At 47.8% G+C, this 19,856-nt stretch overlaps 1 protein-coding gene and 1 non-coding gene across 5 annotated transcripts in view; one reads left to right on the top strand and one right to left on the bottom strand.

Moving 5' to 3' along the window:
• Window positions 1-6,094: 6,094 nt before the first annotated feature.
• On the bottom strand, window positions 6,095-6,167 carry TRNAT-UGU. Its single transcript has one exon. It is a non-coding gene; the product is annotated as a tRNA-Thr (tRNA).
• Window positions 6,168-11,837: 5,670 nt separating this feature from the next.
• The window catches only part of LOC119278043 (increased DNA methylation 1-like), a 15,036-nt gene continuing 7,017 nt past the window's right edge, over window positions 11,838-19,856 (top strand). The window contains exons 1-4 of one of the 4 annotated variants that reach the window (XM_037559392.1): window positions 11,838-12,366; window positions 12,894-12,930; window positions 13,010-13,158; window positions 15,682-15,793. In XM_037559392.1, the coding sequence (XP_037415289.1) occupies window positions 15,736-15,793 (58 nt within the window). In that variant the 5' untranslated portion in view covers window positions 11,838-12,366; window positions 12,894-12,930; window positions 13,010-13,158; window positions 15,682-15,735. Of the gene's footprint in view, window positions 12,367-12,893; window positions 12,931-13,009; window positions 13,159-13,191; window positions 13,875-15,494; window positions 15,597-15,681; window positions 15,794-19,856 lie in introns of those variants that run through there. The other 3 variants (XM_037559394.1, XM_037559391.1, XM_037559393.1) reach the window with 3 other exon arrangements.

Raw genomic sequence — 19,856 nt, forward strand, 5'->3', positions numbered from 1 at the left:
CCCCTGCATCGCCTCGCCTCCCCCCCACCGTCGGCGTCGACCTTGCCCCGCTCCTGCACCCCCCAGCGTCCGCGAAGACGCCATGCCCGCGGCCACCTCCGACGCTCCGGTGCCCTGCTCCTGCCCCTTGCCCCGCCCAGCCGTGGTTGCCTCACCGCGCCGCACCCTGGCGGCCATCGCCCGCGTGCCTGGGGCTGCCCCTTCGGGCGCCTGGGGCCGCCCGCCCCGTAACCCGTTCGTCCGCGCCCGTTTGGCCCCAGGGGCCTATTCCAAGCAGGCCCCACGCTCAGAACATTTTAAAGAAATGGAAATTAGTAATAATAATACTAATAAAATAAATGAATAATTATTTAATTAGTTAACTAATGAAAGAATTAACTTAACTTAACTAATTTTGATTAATTAAACTAAACGACTAATTAAACTAACTAATCATGATTAGTTAGACTAGTCAATGACGAACGGGACCCACATGTCAGTTTGACCAGTCAACACCCCTGTTGACTGCTGACGTCAGCATACACTATTCTGGATAATGTTGGTTTAAAATAATTAAGTAAATTCTAAAAATGATTAAATCTTTTAAAATTAATATAAAATAAACCGTAGCGGATGGAAAAACTTTGTACATGAAAGTTGCTCAGAACGACGAGAGAATCCAGATACGCAGCCCGTTCGTCCGCCACGCGTCCCTAGCATAGTGAACTTGCAACATTTCACCTCCGGTTCATCTGTCCGAAAACGCGAAACACCGGGGATACTTTCCCGTATGTTTCCCCCCTTCACCGGTATCACATCCTACTGTGTTAGGGCACACCTGACCCCGTTAATTTTCTTCTCATGCATCGTTATGCATCTGTTTGCATTGTATTTATTGTTTCTTCCCCCTCTTCTCTTCGGTAGACTACGAGACTGACGTTGCTGCTGCCCAGTTCGACTACGGAGTTGACGACCCCTCCTTCTTGCCAGAGCAACCAGGCAAGCCCCCCCCCCCTTGATCACCAGATATCGCCTATTCTCCTCTATACTGCTTGCATTAGAGTAGTGCAGCATGTTACTGCTTTTCGTTAATCCTATTCTGATGCATAGCCTATCATTGTTGCTACATCTGTTGATACCTTACCAGCAATCCTAAATACTTAGTATAGGATGCTAGTTTATCATCTATGGCCCTACATTCTTGTCAGTCTGCCTTGCTATACTATCGGGCCGTGATCACTCGGGAGGTGATCACGGGTATATACTATACATACATACATACTATATAGATGGTGACTAAAGTCGGGTTGGCTCGTTGAGTACCCGCGAGTGATTCGGATATGGGGGCTGGAAGGACAGGTGGCTCCATCCGGGTAGAGGTGGGACCGGGTTCCCGACGGCCCCCAACTGTTACTATGTGGCGGAGCGATAGGGCAGGCCGAGGCCACCTAGGAGACAGGTGGGCCTGGCCCTGGTCGGCGTCCGCGGTTATTTCATAGTAACACGCTTAACGAGATCTTGGTATTTGATCTGAGTCTGGCCACTGGCCTATACGCACTAACCAACTACGCCGGAAAGATATGGGCACTCGACGTCGTGGTATCAGCCGAAGCCTTTGTGACGTCAGCGACTGAGCGGCACGCGCCGGATTGGAACGTAAGCCTGCTCTTGTATTAAGGGGGCTAGTTCTGATTCCGGCCGGGTACGCAATGTGCAGGTGTGCAATGGGCGATGGGCCCAGACCCCTGCGCGCATAGGATTTAGACCGGCATGCTGACCTCTCTGTTGTGCCTAGGTGGGGCTGCGACGTGTTGATCTTCCGAGGCCGAGCATGACCCAGGAAAGTGTGTTCGGCCAAATGGGATCGAGCGTGTTGGGTTATGTGGTGCACCCCTGCAGGGAAGTTTATCTATTCGAATAGCCGTGTCCCTCGGTAAAAGGACGACCCGGAGTTGTACCTTGACCTTATGAAAACTAGAACCGGATACTTAATAAAACACACCCAAACAAGTTCCACAGACAACCCGGTGATCGCTTTTCCACAAGGCAACGAGGGGAGGATTGCCGGGTAGGATTATGCTATCGATGCTACTTGGAGGACTTCACTCTACTCTCTTCTACATGCTGCAAGATGGAGGCTGCCAGAAGCGCAGTCTTTGATAGGACTAGCTATCCCCCTCTTATTCTGGCATTCTGCAGTTTAGTCCACTCATATTGCCTCCTTACACATATACCCATGCATATGTAGTGTAGCTCCTTGCTTGCGAGTACTTTGGATGAGTACTCACGGTTGCCTTGCTCCCTCTTTTCCCCCTTTTCCCTCTTCTTCCCGGATGCTGCAACCAGAAGTTGGAGCCCAGGAGCCAGACGCCACTGTCGATGACGACTCCTACTACACTGGAGGTGCCTACTACTACGTGCAGGCCGTTGACGACGACCAGGAGTAGTTAGGAGGATCCCAGGCAGGAGGCCTACGCCTCTTTCGATCTGTATCCTAGTTTGTGCTAGCCTTCTTAAGGCAACTTGTTTAACTTATGTCTGTACTCAGATATTGTTGCTTCCGCTGACTCGTTTATGTCAAGCACTTGTATTCGAGCCCTCGAGGCCCCTGGCTTGTAATATGATGCTTGTATGACTTATTTTACTTTTAGAGTTGTGTTTTGATATCTTCCCGTGAGTCCCTGATCTTGATTGTACATGTTTGCGTGCATGATTAGTGTACGATTTAATCGGGGGCGTCACATGTAGCCAACTCAGTAGGCAACTTGTGCAACTGAACAACATGTAGACAACCAACTAGTACAAACAGTAAGCCAAGTGACCAAGACAACTAGTGCAACTGCAGATCATATGGGCAACCAACTAATATATGGATGCAGCCAACTGGGGAGAATTTTGTGCAACTAATCAAAAATATCTACCTATACAACAAGTTCAATCAGCCATTGCATTGCACACATCTAACAAACAACAACATAGAACTCGACATAGAACTTGAAGAAGGACTAGGAGAAATCATGAATAGATCTCAAAACCCCTGCCCTTAACAGCAACAGCCTGTACAACGGACAGCCGCTCTCCGTCGCCCTAAAATCGCACAACGGGCGCCCTGGACGTGCATCCCTTGCTAGCTTTCGAACACCGTAGCAAAACAAGTGCCCGTGCCCTACCGAACTACACCACGCTGCTGTGCAATTAAGAAAAACAAGAGTGTGCAATTTAAAGCACTGTTTTGTGCAACATGCTCTACTTGTTGTGCAACTAAGTGGGTGGTACTGTGCAACTGAAAAAGATATGTATATAGGCTGTGGGGAGTTGGCTTGCCTGGTATTCTCATCATCTGCTCCTGAGATATGCCTGACCCAATACACAATGGCAGCATAAAGCTTGTCGACTGCCTCATTGGAGTTGAAGGTCTTCTTTTGTTATAATCAATGAATGGAGACCTTTGAGATGCTCCGGGCCTTATTACCCTCCTCTATCTTCGTGCAACAGGTGGTCCTAAAGAACTACTCGTGCCAACTGCTCGTTCTCCGCATACCGGGGTGTGGCAGTTGTTAGGTGATCCAACATCTGGCTGGTGAGCTAATCCCTTGCCAGCATCAGCAGCGACACATCCTTCGTTCACTGTTGCTGGGTCCAACTCATCCTCATCTATGGCAACCATGTTGGCTTACCCTGTTTGTGCTGCTGGAGCAAGTGCTCCAGCAGGCCCAGCATCATCATCTATGCCCAGGTCAAAGGGTGGTGCATCACAGTACCCGTCACCATGATAGTTGTAAGAATTTGATCTGCGTATGGGCTGAAGGCCAAGGGCATCTTCTTGCGGCACATTCACAGGTGCATCATTCGCTGACCTGGTTCACAGTAATGTTGTGGTTGGCGGCCTGGGAGGCTTGCACCTACTTACAATGTTGAACACCTCCTCTTGTGTTAATGTGTTCTGAAAATTAGCTCTTGGTGATGCAGACTTGCTTGGATGCTCTGTGATAGCTCTTGGAGACGGCAGTTTGACAGATTGACGACCTCCTTCCGTGTTTGTCATTGAAGAATCTCTATGACTTGTCACCTTGGGGCTTGTGGTTGCAGTTGAGTCTTCCTGAGCAACTCTGCTAGTTTTGACTGTGACCCGTGTGCTAATTGACACTTCAGTTGGTACACTGGTATTTGCAGTTGGCATCTTTGCAGTCTGAGTTGGCACCAAACTAGCAGAACTTGGCAGTCCTGCATCGATAGCTGTGGCACGTTGTTATGTCTCGTGTCTGGATCTCACACCTTTTCTGCCCTGTTCCTCCTTTGTGCCCTTGGCAAACTTGACAATCTTTTGCTGCTTAGCTGGTTTAGGTGGGGTTATTAACATAGGAATCTTCCCCTTGATCTGTTGAACTCCTGTGATGGTTGTAGGCTCAACAGGAATTGCTGACACATCTTGAGTGGTGGTTGGCTCTCTGATCACTATAGTTGGCACAACAGTTTGCGCCACAGCTTCCTTGTCCCCATTTATTTCTGCATCTACCCTCGGCATCTGTTGCTTGGTTTGAGGCAACTTCAGATTCTTCTTCATTGTAACTCCTTTGCTCATCTGGACCACATGAGGGTTTGCCACAAATGCTGCCTTGCTCTTGCTAGAGCTGATATCTGGAAGCTGCTTCAAATATTCCTTATATTTCTCCTTCTAATGAACCCAGTCAAGACCCTTCCCTGCTTCCTCCATGTCAACTAGATTCTTTTTAGCCTCACTCAAGAAGAACAGATTCTGGTCAATAGCAAAATCTATCTTGTCACACAACTCTCGCTCATGGAAGTCTGGCACTGGGAAAGTGGTTGGCAAAGTTGTCTTCATGTTGCACAACTTGAACATGTCAATGCTCCCCTGAGACTCCGCTTCATCACTTTTCTTTGACTTGGGCAGATTCTTGTCTTTCCAGCAAGTTTTGTCGATCAACATCTATAGTGTGCTCCTGCTGGCAGGGTTGGCAGTGCTGCTACTCACCCTAGTTGTGTTGCCGCCTGTACCACCAGAACTAGGGCCATTGTCATCATCATCATCATCGGAGTTGTCATTGCCTCCATTGGATCCCTCTTGATCATCAGGATCAGCATCCTCGTCATCTCCTTCCCCCTCACTTCCATCAATTGCTGCAGCTTTGTCTCCATCTCCTTCTTTGGCCTCATTTTCTTATTCCTCCTCCTCTGCCTCACTATCTTCTTCCTTGCCCTCCTCCTCTCCTTTGTCCTCTTTTTCTTTATCCTCCTCCTCCTCCTCATCTTCTTCTTCTTTGTCCTCCTCCTCCTCTTCCTCCTCCTCCTCCTCATCATCATCATCATCATCATCTTCTTCTTCTTTGTCATCCTACTCTTTGTCCTCCTCCTCTGATTCATCCTCATATGTCTCCCCGTCATCTTCAACATCTTGTGGTACTTCCATTTCATCATCTTCTTCTGACTCCTCCTCATCAAACTCTTCTTCTTCTTGTATAGGTGAAACCCGTCTCTTACTTTTTGGAGCACGGCGTGACGGAGGGGTTCCCGTTGATGTCTGTTGTACATATGGATCAATATCCGGTTCCTCATCATCAATCTTGGCAACTGCTTCAATGAAGGTGCCAACCTGTTCAGTTACTGCCTTGCACAAGTCATTGATCACTTTGGCAATCTTTGCCTTTTTCTGCATCAACACAAAAAAATTGAGTACTCATTCAATTATAAACAATTTTAAAAAAGAAAATGTCGGTAAATGATCAAAACTCCTTTATGCAAAAAACTTACATGCAGATTGTACATTAGTGGTAATTTGGATGCAACGAATGCTTGAGCTTGCAAAAGACCACCAAACAGTGGTGTCTGCTCCGTGCCCCTATACTCCTCTTTAAGCTGATGTAAAAAAGAGAAAAAGAAAAGAACAAGGTTATCAAAACAGATATTGTGTTGAACGAAAAACAGAATGCTATAACCTGTGCAACTACAACAAAATGCTATGCAGATTGGATTCTACATGTATGCAACTGCACAAACCAAAAAAAGGTGCACCCCACAGGTCACCTAAAAAAATGTTTCGGCCAACTGATTCGGAAAAAAAGAGATTCTTGTTCGTAGAACATCGATAGAGAAAAAAAGCCAACTATCAGAATTGAACCGATGACCCTCGCATTACAAATGCGATGCTCTAACCTTTGAGCTAAGTGGGCTTACATAATGGAAATAGTGTAACAAATAGAAATAGGTGTAGTATAGGAAATTCGTAAAACCTCAGATATTAGTTATTAATCTTAGCTATTAACTAGTTCTAAATTTGAAGTTATACTTATAAAAATAAAAAAATACTAAAACTTCTTAAAGATAAAGTTGGCTTGATATGCTTAACTATAGGATATTAAAAAAAATTATAGAATTTATTGAGCAACAAGATAAGTAAAACTGTGCAACTTGAAACATATGATGTCTCATACAAAATGAACATGTGACCAGATGCCAAACTAGAGCTACAAGCTGTGCAACTACAGGCATTATTGTGCCAACTGATTACAGTTTTTGCGCAACTACCAAAAAATGTCGAAAAGCTGATCTCAAAATCATATATGCAGCTACCAAGGAATTAAAACTGGGCAGAAATGAATAGAACATAAAAATAGCCACTATTGGAAAAAAGGGAACTCACTTGTAATTTGCTGAACACACCAGGAGAGATCGAGTCCTTCTTGATCACCTTGGCAATTAGGTTACTGTCCCATGCATTCACTCGTATCGCACAGTTGCTTACTGGGATGTCATGAACGAGCACGTCAAGGTACAGGATCTGCCGCAGTACCAAAAAGAAAACCCAACTTCAGTTATCATGAGGGGTATTTTCAGAAAGTATAACTGCATAAAAAGAAGAACAACACATGGGAGTGCTAGTTTTCACTCACCATCAAGTGATACAAGCAGCAACAAACAGTTTGCTTCACCTGGTCCATGTTCCGGAAAGCTTCATTAATGTGTTCTGCTACAAAAAGGCAGATGTTTGTGTTCTTGAGGTTTGGATGATCTAGCACGAGTCCCTAGCACTTTGGGCTCAGCCTCAGGGCCGTGGTTGGTGCTAGGAAAGTGCTGAATGCAACGGCAAGCCAGGCCATAAAGAATGTGTCATCCATTCTTTCCGCCATATCCTTAATCATCTTGCACCATGTAGTGATCTGGGGATGAGAATCTCCATGTATATTGAAAGTCTCTCTGAATCTCCTAGTTGAATCCTTGTTAACTACACATCTGACTTTTTGACCCCTGTTAGGAAGATCAAATACCCTTTGAACACTGTCAGCATCGACACGGATCCTTCCCCTGCCTGGGAACACCATTTCAGAGGTCTTTGGCTGGTAGGACTGCACAAGAAATTTACTGAAGTCCCCTGGAAGTGTATCTGATAAGTTCAAGAGGTCCCCAAAAAACCTTGAAACTAGCTCAGGCTTCTGCGGCGGGGATAGCGAGCTGTTGAAATTCGCAAACTGCCCTGGTGATGCCCTTAACCTACCAGCTTGTGATGGTCTCTCCACATCTTCCCGGGCAGCCACTTCAACTCCTTCACTGCTGGCCTGATGATGAAAAAATAAAAAAATAAAACACAAGATAGAAAACTGGACTGTGAAAAAACTAGCAATGATCATGTGGATCAGTATTGCAAAAACTATATAAACATAAAATGGATCATGCCAACTAATATGATGTTTTTGTGCAACTAAGAAATCTCATCATGGCAACTGAAGACTACCAGTGTGCAACCTGCAAGAAAACTAGGAAAACATACTAGACCTGACAACTACAAAAAGTTCTAGGGGATGTGCAACAATAAAGCATGATATTGGAAAGAAGATAACATCAACTAAAAAAAGGTTTGCAAGAAACTGTCCAATAGCTCATAAACACACACAAAAAACCACATACCTCAGCATCTACCGTGGAAGATGAGGCATCTCCTCCACCAACTGCTGCCTGCACAAAAATGGTGACCAGTGATGTCAACTACAAAGATGCCAACTCATGTCAACTTCTATGAAAACTATATGTACATCAAGATGACCAGTGATGTTAACTACAAGATGGTAATTGAGCAGCTAAAACAAAAATAGTTGTGCCAACGGCTGCATAATTTCATCAGCGCCTAAAAAACCCGAGAAACATTGATATTCAAAGATTTTCTTACCCTAGTAGATGATTCAGCTCGCCCTGCTGCTGTTGCACGTTTAGTTCGCTTTACAACCCGAAACCGATCAACATCCTAAGAAAATAAAAAAAACATGGGCATGGAAAAAAATTATTATATGACCAAAAATAAGGTGAATGTGTAATCAGCATGCCCTTACCTCAACTTCCTCTCCCTGCTCAACACTACGTTTTGGGCGTGGCTGGCGATTAGCAGCATGCTTTGAGTTCCGGCGAAGGGACTGACTTTCAGAACCCTAATTAAGCAACCAAAAAAACATGAAAAAAGGACATAAACATACATGGATAAGTTGAAAACAACTCAAATATGCAGAAAAAAATGAGAAAAATACATCGATAATTCATCTTGGAGCCCGGGCTCAGCTGCTCCGGTCAGCAAAAAATTCAAAAAAAATACTAGAAAAATTAAAAAAATTCCAATTTTTTTGTGTGGTAGATAATTAGATGCGTGAGGTCCACTGCAAAAATCAACTCGTTTGGACATTTGAGTAGGTCTCGGCAAAAAAGACAAATCTGGTCAAAACAATTCATGAACAGTAAACTTTTTTAGAGACCCCGATTTTGTCTTTTTTGCACAGACTTGCTCAAATGTCCAAACGAGTTGATTTTTGCAGCGAACCTCACTCATCTAATTATCTATCACATAAAAAATGGAAGTCTTTGAATTTTTTTTGTATTTGTTTTGATTTTTTTCGTGAGCGGGGGTGCAGCTGAGCCCGGGTGCAGATTCGCTGCACTCAAAACACATCTCCTTTATTGCCATTCGCTTCTCCTCCTATTATAACCATTTTTAGCATGTGGGGGAAATACAAAAAAAGAAAACATAGCTAGAAGATGCGCAAATGAACTAGAGAAAACATAAAAGCTTGCTTTGATTTGCAAACCTCTACACATAAGCAGGACACCTAGTGCAAAAAAAACTGTAAAACATGAGGACATCCAACTACTACAGTGATCCAGCCAACTGGGCAGTCAACCTTGTGCAACTACACAATTTATAAGCCAACTAGTTTCACTAAGGCAAGAAATAACTAGGCAGAAAAATAGTTAACTAAAGCCAGTCAGCTGAGTATGATAATTTGTGCAACTGGGACAAACAAAAGGACTAGGACAAAAACATGCAAAACATGAAGCAGAGCAACTTTGTGCAACTCAACATCATATAGACAACCAACCTAATACAAAACAGGAAGCAAACCTAAGCATGAAAACTAGTGCAAAAAAGCAAAACATGTGGACATCCAACTAGTATATGGATGCAGCCAACTAATTAGGCAACTTGTGCAACTGAACGACGCATAGACAGCCAACCTAGCACAAAACAACAAGCAAAGTAAGCAGGGTAACTAGTGTCCAGTGTAGAACACATGGACAACCAACTAGTATAGTGATGCAGCCAACTCAGTAGGCAACTTATGCAACTGAACAACGTGTAGACAACCAACTAGTACAAACAGTTAGGAACAGGAAGCCAACTGACCAAGACAACTAGTGCAACTGCAGAGCATATGGACAACCAACTACTATATGGATGCAGCCAACTGGGAATAATTTTGTGCAACTAATCAAAAATATCTACCTATACAACAAGTTCAATCAGCCATTGCATTGCACACAGCATTGCTTACATCTAACAAACAACAACATAGAACTTGAAGAAGGACTAGGACAAATCATGAACAGATCTCAAACTCCCTGCCCTTAATAGCAATAGCCCTGGACAATGAACAACCGCTCTCTATCGCCCTAAAATCGCACAACCGGCGCCCTGAACATGCATCCCCTGCTAGCTTTCGAACACCGTAGCAAAACGAGTACCCGTGCCCTACCCAACTACACCACTCTGCCATAGATCCTGCCCACAGTTGGGGGCGTGCTACCAGAGAAAAGGCTCAACCACATCAGAGGGAGAGATGTGCTAAATTGACCATAAGTTGGAGGGATTGGAGCAATTCGCGCCGTTCGAACCCTAGGAAGCATCCCCTCACATTCCAACGAAATCCACGACCCAGCGAGACAGAGAGAGGAAGGACAAACAAGGAGAAGCAGAGCATACCTTCGACGTCGACGAGCACCAACGATTCCCTCCGCGGAGAGCCACCCGCGAGCCCCCCGCCGACTTGAGGACTCCGCCGCGCCTGCCCCGTATCGCGGCCCGTTCGGCGGAGAGGCTGGCGAGGACAAAGACGAGGGCGAGGGATGGAATGGGGAGAGAGCACCGCTGCGGGCGAGGGATTTCAGCACAGATTTTTAAACCGCCGGCCACGACCCCCTCTCCTCCCTCCTCTATGGCTTACATGTGGGCCTCCCCACGTCTGGATATGGACAAACCGCCCACGACCGCGGCGCGGGGCCAATCCAGACCAGGTGGCACCTGGCACACCCGGGAGCGATCGCTCGCGCGATCGTGTGGCCAGGAAGCGACCGCCCGGTTCGTTTAGTCAGTGCGCGTGCACTTTGAAGGATTTAGGTTTTTTTTATTTCTTATTTGTTTTAGAACCGGACCAACGGCGGGGTTGATCCGAGCGGCGCCGCACCCTGCTACAACCAACGTCGCGTGCTGCTACCACGGGTGTCACACCTTGCTACAATCGACCTAGTTTTTTGCTACAGCGCAAAAACTAGCACCACGGTTCTTTTGCTACAACCGGCTTCATGTTTTGCTATGGCATCGCGTTTTTCCACAAACGGCTTCATGTTTTGCACAATCAGCATCATGTTTTTCCACAAACGGCTTCATGTGTTTGCACAATCGGCATCGTGTTTTTGCTACAACCGGCGTTGCATCCTGCTACAACCGGCGTCGCGTTTTGCTACAACCGGCATCGCACCAACCATTGGGGGAGGTTGCTAGGACCTGTGCCCGACAACACTACAATAACGGATCGACACCCACTGAAGATGCTACGACGGGCACTACATGATGATGCAACTGTCCGCCGGGGTTGCTACGACCGTGCCCGGCTATGACGGCCACACAGATGTTGGGACAATGGCAACCCCGTGCTGCAACGAACGCGACCAGGGTTGCGACGATGACCACATGATGCTGGGGGCGGCGACACCGGCCCCATGCTGCAAAAGACATGGGCGGGGTTGTGACGACGACCACGACGACCTATTGTGGCGGGTTGACGCGACCAACCGAGGGTGAGCATGGGTAGCACTAGCACGGGCAGCCGCGCGAGCGAGGGTGGTGCAGGTGGCCGAGAACAAGTCGGGGGCGCTGCCCTCTCTTCCCTTTGAGGCCTTGTTTGGGTAAGCCACTCCTCAAGTGGATTGGAGTGGAATGGAGAGGATTTGGGGGAAATTTGAACTAGATGGGATTTAATCCTTGCCAATCCGTGTCAATCTCTCTCATTTTTTATGGAACCGAACAAGCCCTGAGGGAGCTGGAGATGTGTGTTCTGCTCCAAGTAGTAGGGCTCTCCATACTAGTACAGCAGTTGTTGATTCACCGTAGACAGCTGTGAATTAAGCTAATGGCACAATAGTTTATTTGGGATCATAACACTCCACCATTTTAGCCAACCGTCGTGAGATGACTGACACTAGTACAGTAGTACGAAAAAGTTTCGTAAAATACCTGTGAATAGCATTGCTCCAATTTATTTCCCGTGATCAACCCATCCATCTCCACGCTCCCTCTAATCGCCCGGTTGCCCTTCCCGAAATCCCTCCTCCTGAGCCGCGCCAGTTCTGCCGCTCCGCCGACGAGAAATGCCGCTCGCCGCCGCCCAGATCGACCACCTCCGCGCCCTCGTCGCCCGCCGCGCGCGGCACCTCGCCCGCGTCCGCACCTACCAGCTGACCTGCCTCCCTCCGCCTCGTTGTCCGGCTCCCCGACAGCGACGAGGACGACGATTACTATCCGGAGCTCCGCTGCTACGACGAGGAGCACCACTATGAGGACGGGCAGGAGGGGAGCGAGGAGGGTGTCGTGGCGTGGATCTGGAGCGCCGGATCTGCCTCCTCGACAACGAACGAGCTAGGGATGTAGGTCAATCGTCCCTGGAGGAAGAGAATGCTCCCACCTGTATGCAGATGAGGCATTATTGCTGGACTTGGCCGGGCAGGAAACAAGCGGATTTTGTGCTGACAAGGAGTTACATGAGGAGACTCTGAAAAAAATGCAGACGAGGCCTTGCTGGACTCGCCAAGGCTTTCTCCAAGGCCGTGTAGGTTAAGGTATGGTGATCTTTTGTGTCACTGAGTCGGCTGTTACCTTAAGCAATTGTTACTGAGTCGTCAATATTTTGCTTATTGTGATTTGCTTTAGTCTGATTCTGATAGGTTCAAGCATTAGAAAGTTTATGAAACAGAAGCATTGGTGGTTCGTTAAACTTTTAACATGGAGCATTTGTGCAGATTCGTTGATCTTGCAAGACCCAAATACAGAAAAACAATCTATCATATCTTGGATAGGTTTTGCCATAGAAGTTTGGTATGATTCTTGTTGAATGTTGCCACGGAATTTGTTTCTATTAATGCTCTGACCTAGCCTTGGTTGGAGCTGATTTTGGTGCATGCATGGAGATGAGTTATGGCACATTTTGCTACCGGTTTACTTAAAATAGCTAGGATTTCCATCGAACTGTAGGTGTGTAATGGATCTTTTCAACTTTGTTTGCTATTCAATCAGGTGCAGATTTTGTGAGATAATGTCGTCCTAACATGTCTCCGATTTTGATTTTGTTTTTTCCTATGTATTTCAGGAAAGGAGGGCAGGTTTGTAGGGGGTTAACAAGCAAGGTGATGCTATTGTGTCTATTATGTGTAGTTTATTTCAGAGAAGTCGTACTGATTTCTCTCGATATTTGTCTATTTGCAGAGAAGTTAGTCAAAGTCAGGCTTCAGTTAAGACTGATCTAGAACCGGTTGAACAATGCCAACAGTGCATAGTTGTATGTCATCTAGGGCTGTCTCAATTTCATATCACCCGGAGTTGTCTAATGTCTCTGAATATGCTGATCTCCGGAGGTAATAAATTTTACAGTACTTAGCATACTTAGATGAAAAGTTAAATCATGCATGTGTTCGGAAACTAAGTTCAAAATCATGATGTGTTGTCGGTTTCTTTAATTTCTAAGTTGTGAGCTCTTTTTTTGGGAAATATTTGGGTTTGCTTGATTTTCGTCTTCCTTGCGCCTTTGGTCACCACAGTGATATATATTTTGTCTCAATTCATGGGCATTCACCTATGATATCAAATAATTCTTCACTTATTGGTAGATGCAATTGTTAAATTGTGTTGACTCATTTTGCTCGTAGAAATGCACAAGCATTGTCCTAGGGCGTGTTTGGTTGCCCGCATTAGGCCCAACCAGGCCCGCGTCGGAAGAAAATAGTCTGTTTGGTTACATGTGTTCACTGTTTGGCCTACATCGCATGATGTTTAAAGCACCTCCAGCCAGGCCCGCTAGGAACCTCAAAATTGGCAGTTTTTCTACAGCCAGGCCCGCGGGATGCACATGGTCGGGCGTGGGTGCACGCGAGGAGCCACGCTAGAGACTTCACGTTGTTTCCAGAACCGTCGACAATAATTACCCTTACCTTCCCTCACCGTTCTCTCTCCCCTCTCCATTATCCCACTGTCACACCGGGGGCGGCGTTCAGCGGATCGGAGAACAACAAGGCAACCATCGGCCTCCATCACCGGCATCAGAAACATCACCCATAGCACTTCGGCGATGATGGTAAGCCCTATTTTCACCTCCTCCCATACAAATTCGTATTCGATCCGCGTTCAGATTCAGTCTGCGCAATCCATCCGCGCTCAGATTCGGTCCGCTTAATCCATCCGTGTTCAGATTCGGTCAGTGTAATCCATCCGCGTTCAGGTTTGGTCTGCGTAATCCATCTGCGTTCTAGGGGAATGGGGAATCGCGGTAAATAGCCATAGGATTGTTCAAAACTTCTTCATGAGTACTAAGTAGCGATGGATTTTAGGGTTCTGGTCTGGATTGAGTACAAGGGGAACGGGATTCGGGGTTAATCTTACACCAGTAGCTTTAAATCCTAGCCGCGGTGACCCTGGAGGCGCTTGGAGCGGTGGTGCCCCTCGGTCCTGTAGTTGTCCTCCAGCTCGACTGTAGCATGCACTGTCTCGTCATCCTCACCGTCGTCCAGATCTATTGGCATAGTACGATGGGCTGGCTCCGGCGCCTTGACCACCATCGCCACTTGCTTCTTCCTCCTCCGGCTCCAAAGCGACGACCTTCGGCGCCACCGTCCTATTCCAGAACGCTGTGGCACGCTGGTCTTGAGGAGCTCTGTACTCCCTGTATTTGGCGCATCTTGCCCTCTGTGCAGCATCGCAGGCATCGGCCTGATTCATGGCCCAACGCAGGATGTCGACTGACATAGCGCCCTTCACTAGGTCAGTAATCAGCGTCTTCAACTCCTCCGTCGTCGATGCTGGTGAAGTTCGAGCACACTTCCATGGTGTTCTCGAACTTGGTGCGGTCACTGAGCGAGCACCCGAGGAAGAATGCCCTCCATCCAATGCCCCAGGGGAAGGGGTTGGAGTTCATGGCGATGGAGGTGGTAGAGGACGATAGGATTTAATGCCGAACAACCTTTGAACTTTGTGTTGTTCATAATGCAGATTGAGGCGAAGAACAAGGGCAAGGAGGCGGTGTCGGCAATGGAGAAGGGCAAGGAGGTGGTGCCACTCACAGACGAGGACGTGGTGGTGGAGGAGCCCCGCAGCGGCAAGTGCTGGAACTACGGGCACTACCATGAGGGTGGGCCAACTCAATTCTGCAAAGTGCATGCCTATGCCCCTAGACTTCACGAAGCACTTCCCCGCCGTGCGGACGGAGTTAAGCTGAAGACAAACACCGGCTCCCAATGGAGGGTCATTGTCCAGCTGATGAACGGCCGAGTCAACCTTGATCGGGGTTGGGCCCTCTTTGCCGTCGTCCACCAGATCAAGATCCGGTACTTGGTGACCTTCAAGTTGCTGACTCACGACACCTTGAAGGTGACCGTCTTCAACGACGACGGCATTGAAGTGGTGACCAAGTGTGGGAGGCACAACGACGCCTTCGCAGTGAACGTCTAGGAGAGCTCTCTGTTGCACGTGCTAGTTTGGTTAGGACTATGTCGTACTGGTTTGGTTAAAAACTGCTTTGTTTAAGTGTCGTACTATGTTGAGAACTGCTTGATTTAGTTTAAACCTATGTTTATATGATATCTATTTGTGTGTCTTTGGTTTGTTCTGCCTGCCTAGTGTGTTGCTAACCTTACTACCTCCATGAGGAGGTTACCCATGGGGCTTGTTTCGTTTAGTGATTAGTCCCACATCGCCTGGCTACGCAAAACGGGGTCGGGTGCTTGGCTATTTAATAGGACGTGGTGCCACGCATGGAAGGGCATCCAAATCCTTGGTGAGCCCAACGCAGGCTACCCTTTCGGTATAAACTGAAAACCGAATCGAAAAAGGAAATATAAAAACACCAAAATTTACTAACCGAAATTTGGTTTATACCAAATGCCCAGGCTGAGTCGCGGGAGGTGCCCAACAAGAACGCGCGTGACTGTCGAGTTGGAGCCATGAGGGAGGAGAAAGGGGATCGACTGTCCAAGCATTGCGGCTCACGCATGACCCCTGGTAAGCCCCAAGACCCGCCCCTAGTTTTTTCTTACATATGTGTTTAATGTTGGACGGTGGGGAGGGTTCTGGTACGGCTCGAGTGGCGGGGTGGCTAGAGAATTCACCGGCATGCTAGTAGTAGTGGATGTTAGGATAGATCTCACCATTGTTTTGAAGTCGTCCCTAAGGCATCACCTAGGGGACGCCTAGGCGTCGGCCTTGCCTTAGACACATGCCTAAAGCGGTTGCCTTAGGTCACAGGGCGTCCAAGTCGTCCGCCTAGGCAAATCTGGATGGCTCAGGCAGGGGCAAGGGCTTTAGGCGGGAAACAGAGTCTTGAGCGAGAACCAGAGGCTCTCGTGTGCCAACATTTACGAGCAGGGGAATCAGAGAGATCTAACTAGTTTTCCCCCACATGAACCTTTGGTGGCGGCTGGAGCTGCAAATCCAATCCGCCCCACCTCCTCTCCCACAGCTTCTCCTCCTCTCAGGCGGATCCCCCCTCTTCAGCGGATCCTCCTCCCCCTCCTCTCTTGCAGCTTCTCCCTTCCTCTTCGGCAGATCCTCCTTGGCTCCTTTCTAGGTCAACATTGGTTTTACCCCTCCTACCAAATTCTACTCTATGCTGCTGGTTAGAACCCTCTAAGGCGTCGCTTGCCTTATGCCTTAGCACTTAGGCAGTGAGGCGCCCTCCCAGTGCCTTATCTCGCCTTACCGCCTTAAAACATTGGATTTCACATGTTACGACGTGATCTTGTTAGATGATGCGATCTCGTGCGAGTGGAGGGCCTGGATCTTCGATGCCATGATGTTATTTTTTCCATTTTTGTTCGTTATTTCCATTTTTTCTTAACCAGTTTAGGAAAAAAATTATATTCGGCTCGAAATATGGGGAAAAACTAAGGACGCATCTACCAAGCAGTCCATGGCGCATGCCCAGAAAAGGAAACTTATCCCCCACACGGTCCCCATGAGATAAAAATGGAAATTTGCCACCAACCACACCACCTGCTCCCACACGTGTTAGCCCTGCCTAGCTCCCTACAACAAAAGGTTTTTTTGTTGTGCCTATAATTCACATTGTTTCTGTCTTTGGAATCCTCTCCATGGGCTCTTTAAAACTAGGCCCCATTTGTATATATTTCGACCAACATTTCTCCAAACCAATTTTGAAACCAAATTTGGTGCTACGAGAGCCGACTCTATAGGTTGTAAGTTTAGTGCTGCATGAACCAACTTCCTGTGAGGTTGCAACTTAGCAACCATGGTGACCAGCTTCCTGTGATGTGGAACTGGGTATGCTGCCCTGACAACTGTCTAACAGCTGATGCACAATTTCCCCCCATACCCCTGGATGTGTAGTTTTCACTGCTCGCACCTAGCCCAAACTACCCCTACTAGTGAGAAGTGAGACTTCGTCCATTGTCCTTGGCCAACTGTGCATCACTCAATGTGCAACTTTTCCCTCTAGCCGTGGATGTGCAGTTTTCACCCGGCACTCTGGCTTAACTACCCTACCAGTGAGATGTACAACTTCGGCAGCTACCCCTGCCAACTGCTTAGCAGTCGATATGGAACTTCCCTCCTACTCGTGGTTGTACAGTTTTCACTGTTAGCACCCCTCCCCAGCTACCCTACCAGTGAGATGCCCAACTTCATCTGTTGCCTCGACCAAATTCCTAGCATTCGATGTTCAACTTCAACTACTGCCCCGGTCGACTAGCAGGCTAGGGAAGGAGATGGGTGCTGATTTGGGACTCGCCCCGAGAGTTGGGATAGGGATAAGATGTTGGATGGCCAGAAGGAGCAGATCAAGGCAAGTAACATGCATGCCTCCTTGTACTGGACGGGCTACTCGAGCATGTCCCCATCCATCAAGTCCTCGTCAAACCCTAGCTTCGTCAGCGTCAGTGGACCACAAGATCAAGCCGTCGTGGGCTGACATGAGCACCAATGTCCCATGGGACACCTATCCCCAAATCAGTCGGCATCATTGTCGCAGCTGCTACCACGATCGTCTTCTCTGCATCGGGACACCACCACAACCATGTAGACATGGGACGCCATGGCCTTCAACCCACATCGGGATGCCGCTTTGCTCATGGATGGGTCACCGTGGTCGTGCCCTCCTCGTCAGCACACCCGCATTGTACTCCATGCCAGCGGCACAACTACCATCACTAGGGACGTGAAGAACAAGGAATCAAGGATATGGTGGCGAAACACAATAGTGGATAGGCAATAGAGACGTCGGGTGCTGGCCATGGAAGCAGAGGAGGTGGAGAAGGGGATCAAGTTGACAAGATGCATAAAATATTATTGAGAGAGAGCTTTGTTTTTAGCCTAATCGTCGTTAAGCAATTAGGAAAAATTAAGGGCATGGTGGTCTTGACACCGTTCTACCAAATTTTTTGGCAGATCAAATCCTATGTTATCGCCGCTATTGACCTGTGATTTTGCCTTGTTGGCAATTCCCTCCACCTGCTCAACCAGGCCTCCCTGGTCCTCCTCCCCAAGTGAGATGCGGCTATGGATTTGGGCGACTTTCAACTGATTAGCCTCGTTCATGCTTCCCAAGCTCCTCGCCAAAGTCTTGTCAAATCGGTTTGCACCTTGCTTGGCTGAGCTCATTTACGCCAATTAAATCGCCTTCATCAAAGGCAGGGTAATCCTAGATAATTTCTTCTTAGTTCAGCAATCTGTGAAGCTCCTCCACCTGAAGAAAATACCATTGAACTTGCTTAAGCTTGATAGTTCGAAAGCATTCGACTCGGTGGCTTGGCCTTTCGTCTTGGAGGTGCTTCGTCATAGGGTTTTTGGCTACAAGTGTATTTCCATAACCGCGACCCTTCTCCGCACCTCCTCCTCGCAGGTTCTGATCAATGGTAGCCCTTTCAGCCCTATTGTGCATGATCGCAGCCTGCGGCAAGGTGACCCCATATCTCCCCTATGCTTTTCGTTATTGTTATTGATGTGCTCGATGCTCTCCTCCGGAAGTTCGATCGGGAGGGGATCTTCCTACCCCTCTTCCATTTGGGCATTAAGCATTGTGCTTCTTATTCCCAAGACAATGTAGCACTCTTCGTACGCCTAATCTACGCATGATCTGGTCGGTGCCCGCTTCCTCCTTGAGATCTTCAAAAATGCTTTAGCTCTGAAGGTTAATCTTTCTAAGAGCGTGTTGGTTCCCATTTTCTGCCAAGGAATAGACATACAATGCCTCTCCGCGAAATTTCCTTGCCCAGTTTCCTCGTTCCAGATTAAGTATCTGGGCCTCTCGCTATCCCACTCATGGCTCCACAAGGCTGATCTCTTACCCCTTGTGGAATTATTTTCCAACAAGCTCCCGGCCTGGAAGACAGTCATGGTCCCCACTACCGGACGCATCTTGCTCATGAACTTGGATCTCAATGCGCTGGCAATTTACCACATGCTTGCTCTTGATGTTCCACCATGGGTCCTCAAGGCGGCGGACAAAATCCTTCATGGATTTTTATGGGCAAACTCGTATTGCACCAAGGGAGGGAAATGTTTGGTCCCTTGGAAGAACGTGTGCACCCCTTTGCACCTTGGGGGGCTAGGTATGCACGATCCGAAGGACATCAAAGGTGCGCTCCACACTAAGTGGCTTCGGACGGCAAAAACCTCTGATCACATCCCCTGGTCTGTTGTTTACCTCTCTGTCTCGGATGAAGCCACGACCACCTTTAGGGCCTCGTCTTCTCTTGTGGTTATGGATGGGGCCTATTCACTCTTTTTGCACGAAAATTGGATTGATGGATTGAGCATACCTATGTTGGCGTCGGACCTAGTGGTCATTCTCCGCCCCCATGCTCTTGCTTGCCACACGGTCAAGGATGGCATGGCAAACGCCTCTTGGGTAAGTGACCTCTGTGGCCAACTATCTGTGGCGACGATCGTACAATTCCTTGAATCATGGTTGAAGATCTTCGGTACAACCCCGTCTACCGGCCCAGACTTGTGGCAGCCTTCCTACATTGTGACGTTCGCTGGCCGCATTGAGTGTGGCTGTGGTGAGCTCATCTGGAAGCCTGGGTCTCATATGAAGTTCAAGTTCTTC

This window comes from Triticum dicoccoides, chromosome 3B (genome assembly GCF_002162155.2).
Source record: "Triticum dicoccoides isolate Atlit2015 ecotype Zavitan chromosome 3B, WEW_v2.0, whole genome shotgun sequence".
NCBI classification, from domain to species: Eukaryota; Viridiplantae; Streptophyta; class Magnoliopsida; order Poales; family Poaceae; genus Triticum; species Triticum dicoccoides.